Genomic DNA, 23,614 nt, shown 5'->3' with positions numbered 1-23,614 from the left:
AAAACATTTTTTTTGGAAACGGCCGAAAATTCATGCGCGCGCGGATGTCATCCATATAATCAAATCAACATGGCCTTACATGTATTTCTGAAAGGTGTAATGCAAGAAGTCTTCACGTTCATTGCATTCACAGTTAATCTTCAAATCTTGAATCGGATTCTGAGTCAACAACCCTAACCACAAGACCACCTATAAAGCCTTGTCATCACTCATTTAAAGCGAAGAATGAGTTCAATTGCACATTGCAATGAATTCAGTGACATGACAATACGTTGCACAGCATCTACTGTATCTGTTGTTTTCTATAAACAGAATGCAATTTTCTCCCCTGGGATTTGGCATCAAAAGCTCTTTCTCTCATACAAGACATTTTTCTTCCAAATTTAGAAGTGAAACTAGAAGCTTACAGTTGCAAAGCAAATGCATAAAATGTTATCCTTTGTGGTCTAGCCTAACAAACTACTGCTCTGTTTATCCTTACTCAAACACATTTTTCATATATATAGTGACACTATATATTTCCACACAATCCAACTCTGTCTAGCCACTTGCAACACAATGTAACCCAACACCACAGGGTGTCTGCTACAGCACCAGTTACCATGGTGACAGACGTCTGGTCTAGGTCATTGACCTTGTGTGTTTGGAAGGGAAGAAGAAGAAACAGAGCAAAAACAATGTGTTCCTTTTGCAATGGTATAAATTTTGTTTGGACATAATTATCACTGATAAGACCAGAATACTGTAGTAAAAAAACAGCTTTTGGATATTTTTTGGCCTGCCTTAGTACTGGGCACTGAGAAGATAATAATTATTATGATTCCATTTCAAGGTCTTCCACAAAAAGTAGTAACAAATGATCAAGCCAGTGTTGTCTTCTTCAAGGACGTTGACTGCATATTTTGGAAATTTCCTCCTCTGCTCTCCATGAAGTTTTCATATCTGGGAGAAAGAAATGTCAGGAAATATCAAAATATGCATCATAGTTTTTTTTTTCCATTCAGTGAACTACTATTGTAACGTTGTTGGAGTTTGAGTCTATTTAGATCTACAATATTAAATAATAATACTTATTGTAAGTTTTCAAGGTTAATTGCAAATAACATGGACAAATGAATGGTGAAACAGGGTACAAAAAAAGAATGAAATCTACATAATAAAAGCTAATCATCTGGAACTGTCTGAAAAGTTTGACTTATCTTTTGTAAAGCAGGTTTTGGGCTGGTTAAAAGTAGTAGAATAGTTTTACTTTGTAAGTTTACAGAAATTAGGATAAATTGTTACTATTCTCAAATTGTTACAACTACGTACATATAAATAGTTGCTAGTCTTCCTGCACATGGTCTAGCATTACATTACAACACTGCATGGCACATAGAAAATTACATGTTACAGTGTACAGTGTAATATACAGGTACTAGTATACATTATTATGAAAATAAACAAGTACATGTAATATGAGAGAGGAATTGTTGGATTGAGGTGGATAGACCAACGACACTGAATTGTTTATCAATTCTATCTTTTTTTTAAAATACGGCATCAAACTTTACTTACATCATCCGGTACTTAATCCTTTCCGTCTCAGACACAGATGGCCTCATTGTGGAGGCTGCCATCATCAGGTGTTCCTGGTGGATCATGGGGGCCTTGGATGACTCCTCAGATGATGTGTTGTCTGCAGAATCCTAAATTGAAAACCATCCAAAATGTAAACAATTACATGCGTTTTATAGACAAGAAAGAGCTACCTACTGTATACATGCAACAACTGTATCTGGGGTAAATGACATACTGATGATTTTAAAGACATCCAATGCCAGTTTTTAGGGCTTGGAAACCCGATTTTTGAAATTCAGTATTCTAGTCATTTATCTACATACTGATCTGAAACCACACTATCCCAACGTATATCAACCCTCATGGAGCAAAAATTCCCAAAATTCTGACGGAAAATTGTTACTGAAAGGGCCCTAGGCTAATTTTTAGGGTACCACCCAGAAAATAAAAGACTCATCTTGGGGCTTGTTTCTGCACTTTTAGATGCTCAAAGTATGAAATGCTGATTTGAATGTGCTAAAAAAAAATGTGCAGCAGTGTGTGTCGATACAATTTTTGCAAAGGATTGCATTTCCAATTTACGAAGATCAGGAAACAACCGTGAACATTTTTCCTACCTCATTATTTCCATCCCAGTTTCTGCATATGATGGCAACCTGTGTCCAGAAGAAAATATAATCATAGTTGATATGGCAGCAGCCAGCAGGTTAAAAAAACAGAAAGAAAGTCTGCCAATCACGGTAATGATAAGTTTGTGGTACAGAGGTGATAGAAACCAAACCGCGAATATGAAATACTGCAAAAAAAATCGTGACTTACGGTAGCTCCAACACTATTTTATTCATTTATTTATTTCATCTTATAAACACCTGGGTAGCCTTTACAACAGTAAAATTTCTCGAATCAGTACTATGGACTACTTTCAGTACCAAGGACAGTACCGCGACAGACTGTTTTAACACTGTCTTTCACGTTCTAAAAAGCAGGTGCAGAAAACAAGAACAAGGCTAGGAACAGTGCAATGTCTCATGGTGCTGTGCTCAGTGCTGAAAGTAGTCCAGAGTGCTGAAGGTGTCGTTGGTGCTGTCACTCCACCATCAGGGAAGGTACAACAAATGTAGTTTAAAGTGTCCTTCTAAAGGGCACAAAGTCAGGGCATGGTGGGTTTTGAACCCAGAACCTATTGGTTCCATGTCAAACACTCTAACCGTTGCACCACAGATGCCAAACAGCAGAACTAACAACACAACAAAAGGATATCTCACCTTCTCTAGAAGCTTTTCATGCCTGTCTTGTTGTACCTGGACCTTGCCCTCCTGGAGTGATGGCATCAGCATGACTTTGGCCTCCATCTCTGAGACAGATGTTGTCTTATCCTTACCTGTGGACAGCATAGATGCTACATGTGATCTTTTTTTTTCAAATCAGAAAAAAATGAAGTGGGCAAACCATGAAATTTACAAACCAAAAGTCAAATCTTTCAGAGAGAGTTTCAGACAATTACATATTGTTTATTATGTAGATTTAATAGTTATTTTGTACTGTGGATCATCATTCTTTTGTCCATGTTATTTGCAATTTGCCTTTGGGCAGAAGCTTGCAATAAACTTTACAATGAAATTGTAAGTGGGAGAAACACCTACTACTAGCCTCTACCAGGCTTCGGGAGGTGGTTGCAAAGAGTAGAAATTGGCCAAATAAAGAGATAACATGCCAGGGGAGTTGGTCCGGTAGTGAGTACAGTGTTTGGGTGCGGCAAACTGCACTCTCTAACTCTCTAGCGGTCCAACTCCTCTGTCATGTTATCTCTCTACTTGGCCATTTGCTACTCTTTGCAGCCGCCTCCCGAAGCCTGGTAGAGGCTACTAAACTGCAGTGTTTAAGGTTGGCACCTTGTTCATCATCCTCTTCTTGCACCCCCTGCACCCCAGTGGAATCATCCATCCCTGCTCCCCTGCCATACAGGCTGGACACCCCCATGTTGGAATGGATGACCTCCAGCTGTGCGTTATAGAACAGTGCCTTGAAGTCTGCCCCGGTGAAGTGTTGGCACATCTCCGCCAGACTGTCCAGGTCTACATCTTCCGACAGGGTCAGGTCTTTGGACAGCGCCTTAAGGATTTTCACTCTGTCTTCCTGCAAATATAAGGATAAGAGCCAGGTACATCATCCAGTTTAACATTCTCCCAGGTACCTAACCCTGACCCTGACCCTTCTCCCTGGTACCTATCTCTTATCCAAACTCTAACCTGATCCTAACCCTAACCCTAATCCAAACCTAAGCCTAAGCCTAACCCTAACCTTAACCCTAACCCTACCCCTACCCTGACCCTAACCCTGACCCTTCTCCCTGGTACCTATCTCTTATCCAAACTCTAACCCAATCCTAACCCTAACCCTAACCCTAATCCAAACCCTAACCCTAACAATAGCCCTAGCCCTAACCCTAAACCTTGTGAGGCCATGTTGATTTTATTATATGGATGACATCCCCTGGGAACCCCCAAAACTGATGCAAGCATATACGATTAAAAAAATTTTGGCAAAAAAAATTGCCTTTTTTTGTTGTGAAATCTATGTGGCCATGAAGGTTGAACAAATGATATATAACTAAGCACAGTATGACATGGCAAATAATAGACTCTTCATTTTTATTTCTTCACATTTTCTTCTTTTCCTTTGGAGTTGATTTTGGCACTCTACAACATTACTATAATAATTATTGTTATCCAATTCATTCCTTCCCCTGATATCTGACCTTGTTAGGTAGTGGACAGTGGAGACACTTGTCCAGTCTGCCTGGCCGTAGCAGGGCAGGGTCGATCAGGTCAGGCCGGCTGGTGGCAGAGAGGACGTACACACCCTGTAACCCCTCTACTCCATCCAGCTGGGTCAGGAACTGGTTCACCACACGGTCTGTCACACCGGTGTTATCATGGCCCCTCCTACAGCAACAAAACTTTGGTGACTTTTTGGTGGACAAAATGACTAATAAACTGGTGGACGTCCCAATTACTAAGTACCTAATACCAGCCCAGAAGAGAACAAGAAATAGCCATGCCTTCAAGTACCAGAGTTATCAATTAAGGATTGAGGTGTTCAAGAATTTATTCTTTCCTAGAAATATGGCAGAGTGGAACTCGCTGTCACCAAGTACAGTAGAGGCATTATTAGATAGCTTTAAACAATGTCAAAAGCTAGAGGTTCAAGGGTTACGTAGGTGTAACAAGTCGTTCGGTGTAATATAGTCAACTGCCGCCGCGCCACGTGCCTGCGAAGCTGGTGTGTTACGCCACAAGGTGGTTATTCCGGCTATGAAGATGCAGATACAGAAAATCTGACAGTGTCTGATATTGTCATTTACTGCCATTTTTAGCATTTTTTCTTACATATCAGATATCCGGTAGTATTAAACATCTAATCCCTAAAATGGTCTTTTGTCGCCCAATTTTGTCAATTAGGCCATGTTGATTTGATTATATGGTTGACATCTACATGTGCATGAAGTTTGATCTGTTAAAAAAAAGTTTTTGACCATACTGCAAACTGTACAAAGCAGCTGCAAAATGAGCAAATACTGTATATGCCGGAAATTGCAACAAAAGTGATACTAATGAATAAAAGAAAAAATGAAAATGATGAGTCTATTATTCCCCATGCAATATTCTGTGTGTTCAGTTATTAGTTCGACCTTCATATGACCATGTAGATTTTATAATGTCATGTAATGATGGCGACTCTTTTCTTGTTTGCCTTTTTTTTAATTTGCACAATTGCATCAGTTTTGGGGTTCCCAGAGGATGTCATCCATATAATCAAATCAACATGGCCTAATATGAAATAAAAAAGAAAATCTATATCACGAACCCAAAAAAAAATTTACCTGGGAGCAATAGAGTCAAACTCATCAAAGAACAGCACGCACGGCTTGGCTGCCTGGGTACGTACAAACAAATCCCTCACGGCCTGCTCGCTGGCTCCGATGTATTTACTGAGCAGTTCCGGACCTTTGATGCTAATGAAGTTCATTCCGCACTCCTTGGCCACGACCCCTGGAGCAAAAGTGGCCATTAGCCGATAAACCGTTCTGACCTCACTAACCTGGCCGGGGCACGGAGATCAGTCAGGCTGTATCTATATTTTCAATCCTTACCCAGGCCAAGGTGGCCACTATTCAAACATTTATGGGCATGCAGTGCAGCATACTAATATAGCACACGCAGTAGTGTAGGTACAATGAAGTCATTTTGCAGGCATTGAGGATAGTGTGTCCTTTTTTTTGGTAATCATTTTTTACCATATTTCAACTGTAAAATGTTCTTAATATGTACAACAAACTGCAAATTTGCTAATACTAGCTTTCTATTTCAGTGGTTTAGAAAGTTTTTGGGGCTGAATTTTATTTGCTCTCTTGAATTAGTTTTGGGGTCTTCGGAGGAAGTAATCCATAAAACTAGAAAGGCCAATATTTGCTTTGGAGCAAATACAGCGATGGGTTCACCACATTTTACGACATGGCAGGGAAAGAATGAGAAACACAAGGGAAAACAATGATTTACATTGATATAACTATAATATGAAGTAACATACAACTAAAACAACAGTTGGATAGCTATTCCCTACTTTATTGGTTAGGATTTTTAATTGCATAATGCAAACTGTTGATTTTCAAAATAAATAAAAAAACGTTCATGCCCCGCATTCCAATGCTGGAGCAGAAAAGCTTGAAATACCTACCAAAACACTTGAATAAAGACATACTGTCAGTATGGAAATGCTCTGTGCAGGTGTTAATCAAGTTAAATCCCAACAGCCAATCAGCAAGAAATGCTCTGTGCAGGTGGAAATGCTCTGTGCAGGTGTTAATCAAGTTAAATCCCAACAGCCAATCAGCAAGAAGTATAGAGGAAAGCTGCATGCCTATTGGTTGATGCCCTGCATTCCATTGTGATGACTCATGCCCAGACGTGGTAAACACGGCACACTAACACAGTAATACATTTGCTATAACACAGCCAAAAAACTCAAATAAAACCATTCTAAAAGCCTGTATCACAAAAATTTAAAAACGCCTAGGGGTATTTGCCCACTGTACCTCCATACCAAATTTCAGGACCTTAGGCCCTAAAATGAAGAAGCTGAATCCATTTAAAAAATGGCAGGAGAAGAAGAAGGAGGAGAAGGAGGAGAAGAAACATCAGAAAAAGCAATATGGGTTCACCACCACTTCGTGGTGTGGTGAACCCATAATTAAGTCAATGGGACCACTCGCTTAATCGATTCAAATGAAGCTAGTAGGTTAATAATCTCACAAACATGAAAATATATGCACTTCAAAGCATCTCTCATACATTTTGTATCTTAGAGCAACTTATTAGAACTCATTATTGCTCTCTATTTGTGCAAGTGTTTGTAAGTGCCTGAATCTGTGGTTGATGACTCTTTTGAGGTTTGGGACTACATTGGCTATTCTTGGAAGTTTGTTTACCTGCGAGGAGTGTCTTTCCTGTTCCCGGTGCTCCGTACAATAGAACGCCTGACCTCGGTCTTAACGGGCAGCTAGAAAACAGACCTGGGTACTTTGTTGGCCACTGTAACGTCTCCATCAGTGTGTGTTTGATGTCGTCTAGCCCCCCAACATCCGACCAGCTCAAGTCTTCCGCTTTATGGAGGGAAACCCCATGTAGGGAAGAAGGGACAAATCCTTCTAGAGCTGCCTTAAAGTCTTGCGTTGTGATGCTGAATTCTTCGTTCTTGTGTCCAAGTTTTGCCTCCTGTGAAGCCACCGTGTGTATTGCTCTGTCAACGACTGATTCTAAATCTCTAGCCACAAAACCGTCTGTCTGCGAGGCTAGAGCTTTGAGCTCCACCGTTTCCCAAGATTTCAAGTCAAGTGCTGTTTTGGCCGTCAGGATGGCTTGTAGGATTTCTTCTCTCTGCTGTGAATTTGGCGGCTTGATTTCGACAATGCTCTGAAATATGTGGAGACCCCTTGATGCGATCAGTGAAGGGTGGACAGTGATTTTAGATTGACAGGTAGCGATGAGCGCGAGCCGGGTCCCCGCGCGGATTTCCCTTTCCACGATGTCTCGGACCACCTGCGCCAGGTGGTTGCTGTACATGGCCTCTCCGCTCATCTCCTGCTCGGGATTGGTCGCATTGCTGGTCACGTGATCTAGATCATCCAATAGGAGGACAGATGGCTGATGCCATGTTGCTTTGCTGACTGCCTCTTCTAATTTCTTCCTGATGTTGTCCACTCTTTTCCCTTTCAGACTCTTGCAGTTGATAATGCAAACGTAAGCACTGTGGGGTGGTTCTGCAAGCTCCCTGCAGAGGGCCTGAGCAAGGACTGTCTTACCACTCCCCCTAGCACCACAGAGCAACAAGCCACCGTTGGCCAGGCCTCGGGTTGCAGTACTCAGCAGAGACACTAGGGGGCACTCTGCCATGGTTGTGGTGAGATGATCCATGGCTTGCTTTGCACTTTCTGAAACTCCCCTGAAACATCCAAAAGAACAACAGCTTACATTTCAATTGTTCCTCGAGTCAAAAGACTTACAGTTAGAGGAAAGATGAATGTTTTGATCATCAAATTGATCATGAGTACAGAGTACAGCCTACATTGTATAATATTATATTCAATTCAATTGCCTAGCTTTATTTAGACAGGTATGACTGAAGACCAAATTACACTACATGCATGTAAGTCGATGTTATATTTGATAATACTGTATGGTTGACATCTGCGTGTGCATGAATTTTCGTCCTTTGCCCCCCAAAAAGCTTTTCTTATTCGCACGCTCGCATCAGTTTTGGGGTTCCAAGAGGATGTCATCCATATAGTTACATCAACATGGCTTTATCTACACAGTCACATCCTGTGATCATATACACGTATCAGGGCTTGAAATACTGAGTGCATGTGCACCTTAGTGCACCTAAATTTGGAGTTGTGCACCCAATTTTTTTATGTGGGTGCACTGGTGCACCCAAATATTTTTGTGGGTATTTTTGTACATATCAACTGTATATTGTACTACCAATTATGCAGGATATTGTTGGCATCTAAGTGTCAGAAAATAAAATCTTTGCTGAAGTACTTGTGTAAGATTTTGAAGTTAGCTCCCATTTCAGATTCAAGCTCAGATGAGGAGCAGTAAGATCTGTGATTAGGTTTTGTTTTATATATGGTGTACCCAAAATATTTTTGTGCACCTAATTCTTTAGGTTGGGTGCACCAGTGCACCTATTCCCAAAAATGAATTTTGAGCCCTGTATACATGTATCAATACACAATATCAATCCTACCCAAGATCTCGAAGTCTGACGACATGAACCTTCCCATCCACTTGGTGCTCGCTGTCGTACGGAAGCCTGTCCAGCCAGCTGGGTTTGTTTGTCTCCGTCATCTGACCTCCGACCTCCAGACGGACCGTACCAATCATGCCGGGGTGTAGGAGGGTGTAGACTGGGGAGGGGGCGGGCTTGGTGGGGTGTGGGGACAGCACAAGGAGACAGTCAGCCATCAAATCTGGGTGAAAATGAATTAAGATAAAAAAAATCAGTAAGTGGGTAGCTATCATATGTGAGGCAAGCAAAAATGTAACAGATTGAATATGTAACAGTGGGGTTCAATAGCCTCCGTAGCAGGCTTATAGAACTGGTGGTTTGGTGGTCTTCGGCTGTTTTCTGATTAGCCCAGTTCAAAAAACGGGGGTAATTCAACCAGGCCGGCTACAGTGTGTTGTCTATATACAATCAGAAAATAGCACATAAAAGCTCCCAAAGACCCTGACCCCTCCCCCACCCAAAAAAAAACTGAGTTTTTGGCATGCTATGGAGGCTAGGGGTTCAAGCGCCAGTAACTGACCTAGTCCAATTGGACTTATGGCATCAGGGTCACAAGCTTGCGGCCCGGGTTCGAATCCCAGGAGCGATAGGGCAAAAAACAAGGTGGGCAAAAAACAACAACAAGATTCCTTCAATTTCAAATTTTGAGGTCATAAGCCTTGTTAAACAATAATTGAGGCAAGAAAACATAATATCACTACCAACAGGTCTTAAATTATTATCCTTGTAATTAACAATATCATCTGTCCTGTCCATAAAAATCAATTGCTGTGGCCTAGTATACTCCCATCACTCTCTCCCTATCTACCATCACACTGTTATTATATCATGTGCAATCCTATAACAGACCTTGGAACAAGGCTAGCCTGATGAGTGTGCCCTGTGTGACAGGCAGAGGTGTGTTCACATCACTCACACAGGACAGCCAATGGTGGAACGCTGTCTCCAACATCTCTTTTGTTATGCTTGAAGGCTGGGGAAGAAAAAAAAGGAAACACAATTCCTACATAGACATGATGGATAATACGTGTATTTGTAAAGTTTGAAGATTTACCCCATTTGTTGAAAAATTGACATAACAGGCGACCTCTTCAGAGATGTCAAACCTGGTTCCAGACTGTAAAGCCACAGTCACAACCCGCCGTACGTGCTTTTTGTCCGTACGTTTTTTGGGAGGCTACGTCTGCTACGTTTTTTCTGAAAACGTGGGGAAGGAGTGGCATCGACGCACGTCACTCGCACGGTTTTGCAAGTTGTAAGAGTGTGGTCTGCACGCCACGTTTGGCCGTGAGCGGTTGCATGCATCATATGTTGCGGAAGTGGTGAGTTGTACGTGCTTACAACGTACGATCTCTGTGCGATTGCTACTTTACCGTAAGGAGGCCGTACTCACACGTGCGTCTTTCGTACGGTACGTACGGGGCACACACGTCGCCTATACTCGCACGCACGGGTGGTGAATCCATAGACCGCACGCAGAAAATTTTTTACATGCACTTAAAGTTCTATGATGTATCTGCATGCTCCCAAATCCGTAGGATTCCGTACGGAAGCGGTACTCACCACACACGGATCCCCTACGTTTGCCCACGTTTTTGTATGTAGACAGCACGCAGAAGCACGTACGGCGGGTTGTGACCGAAGCTTAAGGTTTGAACCACTCACATTGGGAAAGTCCCCTGCTCTTTTAGATAAGTGTGGCAGGTTCTTTAGCATGCTCAAGGTGTGACTGTCCTCAAACAACTGAAATCTGTAGTACATCCGCCAAGATTGCAGCACAGTATCCTTAGGCCAACTTTTTGCTGATAAGGTTGGTACAAATGTGAATGTGTTGCTCACTGTCAGAGGTTCCACACATTTTGAGATACTAACTTACCAGTGTGTGGAGGGGGTGAAGGATGATTCCTCGAACAGCCAGTGGTTCATGCCTCACGGGAGACATTCTAGCCTTCGACGTCACCCCCACTCCAGTCTGCCTCCTGACCAACTCTGTCACCTGTGACTCCACTCCATTCTGCAAACCGACCTTTCCAACAATACCCCCTTCCGAACTTTTGCCCATAGTTCTAACATGGCAAGTTGAGGTAACTATACGTACAACACAAGAATTTGCGTTTGATATACCCTTCTTCGGCTTCTCTACTTCTTTCTTAGAATCCTTTCCTTTGGGAGGATTTTGCCCGTAGGTGAATCTTTCTGCTCCCTGTTGGAGTAAGTTCTTCTTAGCCTCTTCTTGTTGCTCTAGAGGGGACTGTATCTTGGTCATAACTGCAAGAAACGTTGTGACATCTTCTTTCTTCCAGTCGGAAGGATTTACCGACAGACCTTTTGGGATGACGACTGTTGTTGGCTGGAGAAGTGCGGGTAACATGTACTGGCTACACGAACTTTCATTCTTTCCTTTTCCAGCATTTCTACCTAATCCGGCTACATTTGATTCATCCGTTTCTGTATCCCTGTTTTGCACAGCTTCTTGCACATACCTGTTAGGATATGCTTGCACTCTGGTCGTAAAATCGAAATCAAAGACCACGTGCCGATCTGGTCTTTTGGAACCAGTTCTACCGGCATTCTCAACATTTTCCGTGCTCTTTCTACCAACAAGTGATAGAAGATATGACCAAAATGCGCCAAGGTATGATTTCGTTGAATCATCTTCCATATTTGCTTGATCCCTATCATGTGATGTAGTTTTTGTTGGAAGACAATCAGTCTTGTCAGAAATATTATCTTCTAAAGACGGTGTGTTAAGCATGTCTTTGGTCATCTTCTGTTGGGTATTGTTGAAGGCGTTTTGACTTGTTTGCGAGGATTTTGGACCGTGTCTGGTCCTAGGAGCCACCACAAGTTCTGTCAGCTGGCCGAGACAGACACAAGATGCACTGGGCTCCACCAAACCTGCAAAGGATTAAAAAAGGATTAAAAAAAAAAATTGTCCTGGATATTTACGTTGGTGAAGGTTAGACATACAGGGAATAATTATAATAAGATACGCCCAAAAAAAACAGTTACTCAAGCAACTGGATATGATTTTGGAAATGGTCAGACATTTCAGTTAGCATTCACTAACTTTTGTCAGTAACACTGGTGAGCTCTCAAATTCTATCAGCAAGTTTATAAAAATAAATTATTGATTGATACGCAAATAAAATGAAGACAAACATACTTCAATACTAGAAAGAAACAAAAGTTAACCAAAATCATATCCAGTTGCTTGAGTGCCTGTTTTTTTTGTGTAGTAGTTACTACACATATATGACTATTTCTTATGCTGTCATGAAAGTACATTTCTGTGTTCTTGGTAGTTCCATGTACAATGTAGATTCCAGAGTAAAAACTTTTGTTCATGAAGGATTGTTCTCACCTATAGCTTTTGACCAATCACTCTTTTTGTCAGATCTGGGTTGGTCTATCAAAGAAGACCAGAGTGACTGGTGGAAAGCTCTAGGTGAGAACAATCCTTTGTGTTGGAACAAAAATTTTACTGGTAAGTTTTAAACTTGGCTATTTCTAGCTTGGGTGCCATCCATTTTGTAACAGGCTTCCTTGCCCTCGGTTTTTTTGGATACAAAAATGGATGGCTCCCAGGCTAGGATATTTCTAATGTTTTCAAAAGTTGAATTAGACTAATATATGTACAGAATGGTAATTACATGAAGAAATTTTGTCTAGTAGTTAGTAAAGAAGAAATACTTGCCAATTTTCACAAAAATGCAGGTGTTCCCCTGAACCCACACAGGTAGCACCTGTCCTGTCCAAACCACCCGCACCTGATCCAGCAGGTGTGATTCAATGTAGCTGGCATGGAGTTCCTGTAGCGTAGTGTGTGTGTAAAAAAAGGAATCAAACTAGAAAGGTAACATTTGCAAAGCAAATACATGTTTACCTTCACATGGGCTAGCCCAACAAACTACTGCTCTGTTTATTCTTACTCAAACACATGAATATACTAGTATATGGTACAGCACCAGTTACCATGGTGACAGACTTCTGGTCCAGGTACCGGTCATTGAAGCACGTCAGCAGAATGTACTGTGCCTGTGCAAAACCCCCATTTTTCATGGTATTTCTTGGATTTTTGGTCAACGTTGCATCAGAATTTTGACTGTTGAAGACAAAATTTTTTCTGACATAACATTTGGAAACTACAGACAGAATGTTAACTTTATATTATGCGAATACGACCATATATGAGATGTTCTGCCAAAGTGCTATGTACAATACATTACGGGTTTCACGCAGGTGCAGTAAGTTGACCTTACCTGTTTGGAGATGAAAGAGAAACAGAGCAAAAGCAAAATGTTTTCCTTCTATGAAGGTAAACATAATACTACTAGTAATTCATTGGATTTAGCTGATTCAAACTGATGACACCTACCAGAATTTCCCAGTCGTCCACAGTGACTGGTTCCACATGCAGACGTGTACAGGTGGGGACACTGGATAGCAACCTTACCAACACCTGCAGAATATCATTATATCATCAACACCTGTCACTACTAGTAATCGTGTAGTATTTACTTTTAAGGCCACACCAATTTAATTTCTTGGTTAACGGATTCGCCCGCTTAATTTTTTTCTGATTTGCAAATAAAAATAAAAATTCAGAATCAACTGCAAAATGCTCATATTTTGCCCTGAACAGTTGAAAACAGTCCTTTTCATCCTAGTTGTTACAGTTATTTCATCTTTCAATGCAATGGTATCATTGAAAGTTCAAAATTCATAGTTTAAATTTTGAACCAGCCTGGTGTGTTGACTTCATGGCTCCTATCGTACCATTTTGGGCCAAGATAGGATGCCTAGGCCCATTTTATTTTATTTTTTTTTCGCCCGCCCGCTGCATTATTTTTCTAGAAAAATCCGTTAACCAAGAAATTAAATTGGTGTGGCCTAAGGCATGCCTTGTTGAACTGCAGTACTAGTAGCTGATCAAACAAATTTAAAAAAGAAAGTTCACAACAGCAGGTTTTTATGTTATTGAGCAGGAACATTCACTTAAAACCCAATTGCCAGAACTCCTTATCATAGAAAGTTGTCATGAAAGTTTATCTGTGTTGGTACTGATATGTTAAAACTTAAGTTCCAATAAAAAGAGTTGTTCTCAGCTAGAGCTTTCAACCATTTACTCTGGTCTTCTAGACTGACCCAGTGAGGCTTGTCACGTGGCATCTCTGAAGTGTGACGTCAACACCGGGTCAAAGGTATCTGGCAAACGATATCGGCCGTTGCAGTTGAGTGAGGGGTGATGGGCCCTGATGCCACACTCACTGGGTCAGGCTATTGAAGAAGGCCACAGTGACTGGTTGAAAGCTCTACTACGGTGATTGAAAGCTCTACTAAGGACCATTCTTTATGTTGGAACAAAAGTTTTAACTTTAAACATGATATAGAAAGTTGAAATGGCTGGTAGCTCTCTCCCTCTTCATTAGGTACAACCCTTGTCCTGCATGGCCCATATATATATATGGGTTTCACATACAGTACCATCTATATAGTGCTCTATATAATACATATGTACAATTTGTGGGTGTTTCTCGTGTAACGCATCACACCGCAAGGAAACGCAATGAATGCAGAAGTAACTACGCCACCGCAGGGCTACAAAAAAATCAACGGTCTGTGACCTTCAAATTATTTGAAAATATTGTGTAAAAAATGCCAGCAGGACAAGGGTTAGTTACATGTTGATGATTCTAGAAGGTTACTTAGGTACATGTTGATGATTACTTACTTCCTGGCTGTGCTTGAGCCCCAGTCTCTGCCCGTACATGCCGCTGAGTTCCACCCCATCCTCCTGAGTGAGAGACGTCCTGGTCCTGTCCCTGACAGTCTCACCTGACCAGGTAACATACACCTTCTGTCCCCCATCTCCTGTCACTTCAAACACTGCACTAGTCTGATCCAACTGTTGGAAGCAGACAAGATAACTTAATTAAATTATTGTTGTGTCTTAGGCCACACCAATTTAATTTCTCGGTTAACAGAGTTTTCAAGAAGAATAATGGAGCGGGCGGGCAAAAAAAATAAATAAATAAAAACAGGCCTAGGCAACCTGTATTATGGCCCAAAATGGTACGATAGGAGCCATGAAGTCAACACACCAGGCTGGTTCAAAATTTAAACAATGAATTTTGAACTTTTAATGATACCATTGCATTGAAAGATGGAATAACTGTAACAACCAGGAAGAAAAGGACTGTTTTCAACTGTTCAGGGCAAAATATGAGCATTTTGCAGTTGATTCTGAATTTTTATTTTTGTATTTTTTGCAAATCAGAAAAAAATGAAGCGGGCGAATCTGTTAACCAAGAAATTAAATTGGTGTGGCCTTATCATGAAAGTTCATCTGTGTTGGTAGTTACATGTTTAACGTTAAAACTTCTGGTCCAACACAAAAAAAAGTTCTCTCACCTAATCTCATTGAACCGAGACGGGGGCCAACATCGTCTACCAGATAGTACCTTTGACCCAGTGTTGACGTCACACTTCAGAGGGGCCACGTGACAAGCCTCACTGGGTCAGTCTACTGAGGAAGACCAGAGTGACTGGTCGAAAGCTCTAGGTGAGGGAACTTTTTTTTTCCATGTTTAAACATTGTTGTGTCAGTGTTTATCTGTGAAAACTTTCAAGTTGTAACAATGAATTTATTTTGTAGTCGTGTAACAGTGGAGTGGAGTTTCATAATTATAAATGAATCGATATAACGTGTTAGCATATGAATGTGTATATCACATATCATATCTGGCATATTTTCTGGCATGGTTTCAAACAATAAATTGATGTAAATACATATATTAGAATACCATAATCCTATAGAATATAATAATTTGAAAAATATTAAATTATCTATTTAACGTTAACCCGTTACTGTTAGCTGTATAACGTTAACTATAAATAATAATATTATCAATAACTCATATCAATAACTCATAACACACGAAGCGAACACATGCAAAAAATCGGCACACACATGAAGAAGAAGGGCAGAACACTCGGAAGAAGAACCACACAAATCATCATAAATCAGCTAGTGAGCGGTCATACCAGACTTAATGCATACCAGAACTGGAAAAACCCCGAGGTTCCACCACACTGCCCAAACTGCGACGCTCTGGAGACCACCAACCACTACCTGTACCACTGCCCTCGCTACGACAACGAAAGACATCACATGCTGCTAGAAGCTGACAGCATACACGAGACATACAACACAGCAGAAGAAAACAGGGACACGGATATCGTCACCCTAGCCGGAATGAGAGAAGGCCTTCCTGAAGCAGCGAACAACCAGATGTACCTGGCCCTCTCCCGGTACATTGAGAGTACACACCGCTTCGATGCGCTCTCATAAAGACACTTCAAGCTTCACTCAAGCACAAGGCACCAAGAGTTAAATACCTAGAGAGACTTTTTGACTCTGAACTGAACCACGTGACAACGAGCACCAAGTGACCACGTCTAGCGATATATTAGACGTTAAACAAGGACAACAACAACAACATAATAATAAATAAAGAAATAATTATTGTTGTTACATTATCATTATTACTATTATTAATATCACCTGAGATAGTTTGAACTCCTTTACCCACGCACTGGGTACACTGATGAAACACGTTTTGACCGTGCTGAAGTTCAGCACAGCGACCCTTGGACTCTGCATCGTTTCCACGCTTCTCTTGGTTCTGATTCAGATCATAACCATTTTGGTTTAAGATTTAGCTTCCAAAACTAGTTCCTGGCCAGCTTCTACCGACGTATCTTGAAGATTTCTTGATTCTTGGTGAGTTGAACGTCTTGTTTTCTACTCTACTTTCACTCTTGTACTAAGTTGTAGACTTGCATCGAAACAGTCGCTCCAAGTAGCGAAGGCGTGGAAACGCAGAGGACAACGATCAAGAAAAAAATCATATAAAATAGTGATGAACTTGAAGTGCACTTTCCCACAGAAATTTATATCTTATATATAATTTCTAATAGATTCCATATTTCAAAAGAGTCTCGTATCTGCGGTTTGGCATGCTATATTTTGTTTGGATTTTGCGTTTTGTGGCCCTGAATTCAGACGAAAAGTCAAAGGGCAAGGTTTGTGTCCGGGGAAGAGTTCTCTTCCATGATTGGTTCATTTAGAGTCCTGGTGCACACACCGACCAATGAGAGACCAGCTTACAGATTGATCGTGACCAGAAATCCAAGATGGTTGCAGTCGGGAATATAAAGTCGTCGGAGACGAGTTTTGGTCAGGTTTGACTCAATTTGCGTCGTGATTTGGGCTGTAACAGTGAATATTACGGATCAGAGAAGGACGTAGTATTTCAAAGTATAGCTTGAAGTGTATTAGAATGTCTGAAGTGATTGTAGAACCGAAGAATAAGGCCTCCGACGGTGGCTATACCGATGTCGCATCCGGTGGGAAGGGTACGTCAACACCAAGGACGGACCCAAATCAGCGACAAGAACACTCCCCTCAAGAACGACATGCGAACGGACAACAAGATTCACCCGACGTGGACATTACAGACGACATGGTAGGACTTCAAGTAGAGGATGAACGTTTTTCTGCGGAAGAAAACGCCGGCAAAAGCGTTTCAAGTCTTGACGAAAACAACAGTGGTAAACAGATCACTGGGAATCCAGGGCCACTTCCGGATAGTGGGAAACTGGATATTGTGAACGACAGTGGAAGAGACAATGTTGCTATGTCCGAGGAAAAGACTTCGAGGCTGCTTCAAGAGGCACCGAAGAACGACGTTGTCCGTTTGGACGATCCTGGCAATTTGAGAATGGTAAAAAAACAGGATAAACAAAATTATGATTCTGTTGAAAACGACGATATCATTACTATAGAACCAGGAACAAAATCCAAATTACTACACAAGGAAGGTTCGTCAACAAATGGAAACATTTGTGACAGAACTGAAAGTTCAGAAGAAACATTTGCTACAGAAGAGAGCACGAGTGGCACCAACTCACAGTTCACAGAAGAAGGAAGCACAGTAGAACTTCTAGAAGGAGCAATGGCAGAGAGCAAGCCTACATCTTTGGAAGGGGCCACAGCCAACAGTGAACCCAAGAGGCCAGACTCCATCCCACTAGTTAACAGTATAGACTTATACAGGAGACTACATGACCCCTTGTCAGGGATAAGAACTGAGGGAAGGAGAGAAGAGGAAAAGAAGGGTGCGGCGGGAGGCTCGTGGGGTCTGGCACAGCAAGGGTTTGTGAGCAGGGAAGGGGACATGGTGTCATTTGTGGCTACAGACTTAACACAGAAGATAAAGAAGAGCACCCCAAACAGACAGACCAATGGTAAGCTTTTAAGTACTGTAAATCATGATTTTTTTTGGTGGTACTTTAATATTTGCAGTTTTCCCAGTCACTTCTAAACTGCAAGCTGTACTATGAACAAAGAAATAATTCCCCAACTTTCTTTGTTCTGCACCTGCTGATTCCCCTGTATTTCAGTTAATTCTACATCATATCTTTAGTATTTTTAATTACTACTACAGTAATACTAGTATTTGATTAATCAGTTATCGTTGGCATTATTATGGGTTCACCACACCACGAAGTGGTGGTGAACCCATATTGCTTTTTCTGATGTTTCTTCTCCTCCTTCTCCTCCTTCTCCTCCTCCTCCTGCCATATCTTTAAATGGATTCAGCTTCTTCATTTTAGGGCCTAAGGTCCTGAAATTTGGTATGGAGGTACAGTGGGCAAATACCCCTAGGCGTTTTTTAAATTTTTAGTGATACAGGCTTTTAGAATGGTTTTATTTGAGTTTTTTGGCTGTGTTATAGCAAATGTATTACTGTGTTAGTGTGCCGTGTTTACCACGTCTGGGCATGAGTCATCACAATGGAATGCAGGGCATCAACCAATAGGCATGCAGCTTTCCTCTATACTTCTTGCTGATTGGCTGTTGGGATTTAACTTGATTAACACCCGCACAGAGCATTTCCACCTGCACAGAGCATTTCTTGCTGATTGGCTGTTGGGATTTAACTTGATTAACACCTGCACAGAGCATTTCCATACTGACAGTATGTCTTTATTCAAGTGTTTTGGTAGGTATTTCAAGCTTTTCTGCTCCAGCATTGGAATGCGGGGCATGAACGTTTTTTATTTTATTTTGAAAATCAACAGTTTGCATTATGCAATTAAAAATCCTAACCAATAAAGTAGGGAATAGCTATCCAACTGTTGTTTTAGTTGTATGTTACTTCATATTATAGTTATATCAATGTAAACAGGGTTCTAACTAGCGCTAAGTAGCGTCGGGGCCCGCGACGCTAAAATTTTGACCCGCTACGCCAATTTTCCCCCGCTACGCTAATTTTCAGTACAACGTAGCGGCATTGTGACTGCATTTCTTTGTTCAAAAATGCCAGGTCAAATGTGAAAAATGTTTTTTTTAGCAAAGTAACGAACGTGGCGGCCCTCCCAGGAGAATGGGGCGTGCCTAGGCGGGGCCTTGGCTTCTTTACAACTTGTGTTGCCGCCCTTCTGTGAGTGACAGCGGCAGTCTCTTGACGCCCAGACACTGGCGTCAGGGTGTCTAGCCCAGTCTGTAGAAGGGATGTTCCGCCCCTTCATAGTGTCGGCTTTCCCTCTGGGACGCCACACATTGTATATGGGCTGGCCTATTTAACAATTCCCACGCCACGATGTATGTAGCACAAATATGTTTCCTCCCGTGTTCAACAGATCTCTCCTTGTAACTCTGGACATAAACACCTTCCACTAAATTGCATTAATTCTATATCTTGCCAAGGTGAAAAAAATACAAAGAGTTACAATGTACTTAGTCACCAGCCTAATAATTAAAGTGCTTCACAGTTCCAGCCGGCTCCCGAAAAGGGGAGGGGCCTCTAAAGCCCACAGCGGCAAACTTGCGTTGGTTGAAAATTAGCCACTTTAGTAAACTAAACAAGGGAGTTCACCCCTTGGATCCGTTCATAGTTTAAACAAGTAAATACAAATTATTGCTCTCTTGTCAAATTTTTGCCGTTTTTCTTTACGGGCGTTTGTGATCTTTGTGACACACGTGGGTTTTCCTGCCACATATGCGTCAGTGCTGGTGCCATGCCGATTTCATGCTCTTAGCTACTGTGCGATCTATGTCGACATACTGGGTGTGCCTGTAATCATGTCAGCATCAAAGCTTGGCAATAACAACAAAGCCACGTGTTGAATCACGTCAAATTTCGGCCCAGTTTTGCAGAACAGAAATGGCACAAAGGAGATTAAAAGTGCCTCATAATGAGACACTATTAGCAGGCAAAACTAGACGTATTTCTTTATATTATTTATAGTTACTTTTTTTGCATGTAGAATATTACAACTTTGCACACCAGATGCTATGTTTAACATTTAATTTATCTCAGAGTCTGTTCTTGGTTGTGTCTGATTTGGAGTATCTTCTGTATTTTGTGAAGATTCCAAGCTGCAAAAATATAAAAATTACTAATCAAGGATACATTGTACATACCTTAGAAATGACATTTTTTCCCTTTGGGTATCCCTCAAATGGCTGCTTTTTAAGCTTAAATTTTTAAAAGCTCCGCAGCGCGGAAGGGGGGAAATCCCCCCTTCCGCCCCAACCCCCCTCTCGGTCGCTTCGCTCCCTCGACGTGCATCAGGTACCACTACGCTAATATAAAATCCTAGCTAGAACCCTGGTAAATCATTGTTTTCCCTTGTGTTTCTCATTCTTTCCCTGCCATGTGGTAAAATGTGGTGAACCCATCGCTGTATTTGCTCCAAAGCAAATATTGGCCTTTCTAGTTTTTCATTGTCTTTTCACTATATTTCTACGTTTTTAGCACTCATTTATTTTTTCTTGTCTAATGTTAAATTCTTTTAATTGCCTTACATGCATTACAACGTTTTCTTGCGGTAAGGCCACACTGATTTAATTTTATGGATGACATCCGCGCGCGCATTAATTTTTGCCTGTTGTAAAAAAAACATAGCCTCCAACGAGGCTCTGGCCTAGGTGCCATCCTCTGTAGTCCATGGTAGCTAGCAACAATAAGCGACATTAACCACAGATAGAGGACGGCACCCAGGCTATGAGGCTCCACGGATCAAAACTCAAGAACTATGCTGTCACTCATAAATGCTGCAAAGGGCCAACATGTGCCGACTTGTAAAATTAGTCTTGTACAACCATAAATTCGCAATACCAGCTTTGGATTCCTGTGGTTTAACATTTTTCGGTCTTATTTTTATTTGCCCACTAGTACTCACAATTAGTTTTGGGGGTCTTCAGACAATGTCATCCATAGTGTGGCCTTACATGCATTGCAACTGTTTTCTTGTAGCAACTTTTGCTAAAAAAATGCACTCCCCTGAGTCTAACCCCTGCTCCCCTGTATTGTTGTTTTGTCTGTGTCTCCCACAGACCCAGAGTTAGAACTCATCCTTGGGCAAAAAGAGCACACGGCAGCTACCAGCGAGGCTGTAGGCAGTAGAAAAGGTTTCACACGTGCCATTTGATTGGTGCACTATTATTATAGTATGGAGGCATACTGGTGTTTAGATTGTATTACATTCTATTAGTCTTGAACTTAAAGTATACAGGCAAAAAGAATACCAAGAAACAATTGTCATGTCATTATCATCTGCTTTATTACTTGCACTCAGTACTTTAAAGTTAAAGGATCTTTCTGAATGATCTCAGTACAGTCAAACCTGTCTAAGATGACCACCCAGGGGACCGAGGATAAGTGGTGTTCTTCTTCGAAAAGCCTCGATGGCAACAAGATAGGACAGAGGATCGACAAGAAAACCACGGCAAACTTTCCACCCATTTTACAAGACTGCCCCATTGAGCCAAAGTGAAATTGATTCGTTACCATCAGAGATTGGGCCATATGTGTGGTCCCAAATACTAATAGTGCCAGTCACGACTAGCCTGGGTACCATCCGGATTTTCGCTACGCAACGCTCGTTGGGTAAAAAAAAAATTGGGTGCACAGCTCCAAATTTGGGTGCATTTTAAAGGTGCGCATGCACCCAGTATTTCGAGCCCTGCCCTTAATGCTTATATAAGTTATACATATGGGAAAAGAATCGGCACCAAGAAAAAGCAGTCCTTTAATATAATGGCCAGATGGCCGGCTTATAGAAGTGGTCGCTTGGGCAAGTTTGACTGTACTTTAGACAAGACTTTTTCATGACTAACAAAAAAAAATCGGTACCCTTACCTCTACAATACCTTAATGTGACTTCAATGTCTGACGTTGCCTACATTGGCAGCCCCTGATTGGTTGTTTTGTTTTGGTCTGTTCCAGCTACTGACATGCCCCCTATTGACCCTCGGGTGTTGGTGCACCTGGAGAAGCAGGCTAAACAGGTGTCAGAGAGTCTGGAGATCATGATGGGAAACCTACGGGGAACACTACATAGTGTAAGTAACAGTAGGTTCCCTATTATCTATTTATATATCTATGATTATGTAATGTTAATGTATTGTTATTATAAACAAGAAATTATGTCATGCCTTCAAGTACCAGAGATATGTGTGATCATTATGATTGTTTGGGTTACAGTTATCAATTGTAAACGTAATAAGACAGATGTTTTGTTTTTCTTAGACTTAAAAGTTTAAGGTTGTACCCATTAGGCCACACCAATTTAATTTCTTGGTTAACGGATTAGCCGCTTCATTTTTTTCTGTTCAGAATCAACTGCAAGATGCTCATATTTTGCCCTGAACAGTTGAAAACAGTCCTTTTCATCCTAACGTTGTTACAGTTATTCCATCTTTCATTGCAATGGTATCATTAAAAGTTCAACATTCATTGTTTAAATTTTGAACCAGCCTGTTGTGTTGACTTCATGGCTCCTATAATTGTACCATTTTGGGCCATAATAGGATGCCTAGGCCTGTTTTTATTTTTATTTTTTTTTTGCCCGCCTGCTCCATTAGTTTTCTAGAAAAATCCATTAACCAAGAAATTAAATTTGGGACGCTTTCACAAGGAAGCATATTGTATACTGATAAAGTTGTAGGAAAGAAGCTTTCAGCATGGAATTTCCTCCTGAGAAATGGAATAGAGATGAAGATTTGCAGAAGTAGAAATGGCAATATGGCAAAACATGTCCTAGCTTGAGAAGAAAACATGTAATGCCTAAGAAGAGAAACAACTTGCTCTAGGCTGTAACACAGTTCCACATAGCTACTGGTAGTTATTTCAATCAATGTGATTTACATGTATTTTCTCTGTTCAGATGTCAGCCATCACAGTGGGGTGTATGCAGACACACAGAGACATGGTGGAGTCACTAGGAGACACCACAGATCTCTGTGTAAAGGTAGGTTCCAATCATACTCATGTTTAACGGTGCACACACCAATTCTTCCGCGACAGGGGTCCACTGTAGTGCCCGGAAAAAAGTGACGAAGGGGTTCCGATGGTTCATGTTTGAGTTTACATTTCTCATAATCTGCTGCAAAATGGGATTAACTACTAACATGGCTGGAAAGTGTAAGAAGTGGCGTGTTTTGGGTGAAAATTGATTTCGGGCCCGAGGCTTACTTCTGGGTGTCCTTCCGCCCTGAGCGCGGTGCTTCGGTTTGACCTAGTTTTGCCTTGTATGCGTTCTGGGGGTGCTGTAGCTATGCCTCGCGCGACGGGCTATTGTGATAATCTCAGTGTTAGGATTTTCTTTATACTTTTCTTAATAATAC

The 23,614-nt window shown here is 41.3% G+C and overlaps 2 protein-coding genes across 3 annotated transcripts in view; one reads left to right on the top strand and one right to left on the bottom strand.

Moving 5' to 3' along the window:
• Nucleotides 1-27: 27 nt before the first annotated feature.
• Nucleotides 28-16,783, bottom strand: LOC109476687 (peroxisome biogenesis factor 1-like). The gene is made up of 15 exons (XM_019777693.1): nt 16,481-16,783; nt 14,648-14,821; nt 13,292-13,375; nt 12,611-12,725; nt 10,790-11,811; nt 9,763-9,886; nt 8,872-9,094; nt 7,049-8,061; nt 5,444-5,612; nt 4,319-4,505; nt 3,453-3,696; nt 2,826-2,941; nt 2,178-2,267; nt 1,558-1,688; nt 28-942 (listed from the first exon to the last, which is right to left on the bottom strand). Exons 1-15 carry the CDS (start codon nt 16,577-16,579, stop codon nt 861-863), a joined length of 3,873 nt encoding a protein of 1,290 aa, XP_019633252.1. The 5' UTR covers nt 16,580-16,783; the 3' UTR covers nt 28-860.
• Nucleotides 16,784-17,106: 323 nt separating this feature from the next.
• The window catches only part of LOC109476758, an 8,653-nt gene continuing 2,145 nt past the window's right edge, over nt 17,107-23,614 (top strand). Inside the window, exons 1-4 of one of the 2 annotated variants that reach the window (XM_019777773.1) lie at nt 17,107-18,225; nt 21,323-21,397; nt 22,215-22,330; nt 23,155-23,238. In XM_019777773.1, coding sequence (XP_019633332.1) covers nt 17,259-18,225; nt 21,323-21,397; nt 22,215-22,330; nt 23,155-23,238 — 1,242 coding nt within the window. In that variant the 5' untranslated portion in view covers nt 17,107-17,258. The remainder of the gene's footprint in view (nt 18,226-21,322; nt 21,398-22,214; nt 22,331-23,154; nt 23,239-23,614) is intronic. The other variant, XM_019777774.1, reaches the window with a different exon arrangement.

Source organism: Branchiostoma belcheri, unplaced genomic scaffold (genome assembly GCF_001625305.1).
Source record: "Branchiostoma belcheri isolate BF01 breed outbred unplaced genomic scaffold, Haploidv18h27 scaffold39, whole genome shotgun sequence".
Taxonomy (NCBI): domain Eukaryota; kingdom Metazoa; phylum Chordata; class Leptocardii; order Amphioxiformes; family Branchiostomatidae; genus Branchiostoma; species Branchiostoma belcheri.
The sequence above is the reverse complement of the archived record's forward strand: the minus strand, read 5'-3'. Positions and strand labels throughout refer to the sequence as shown.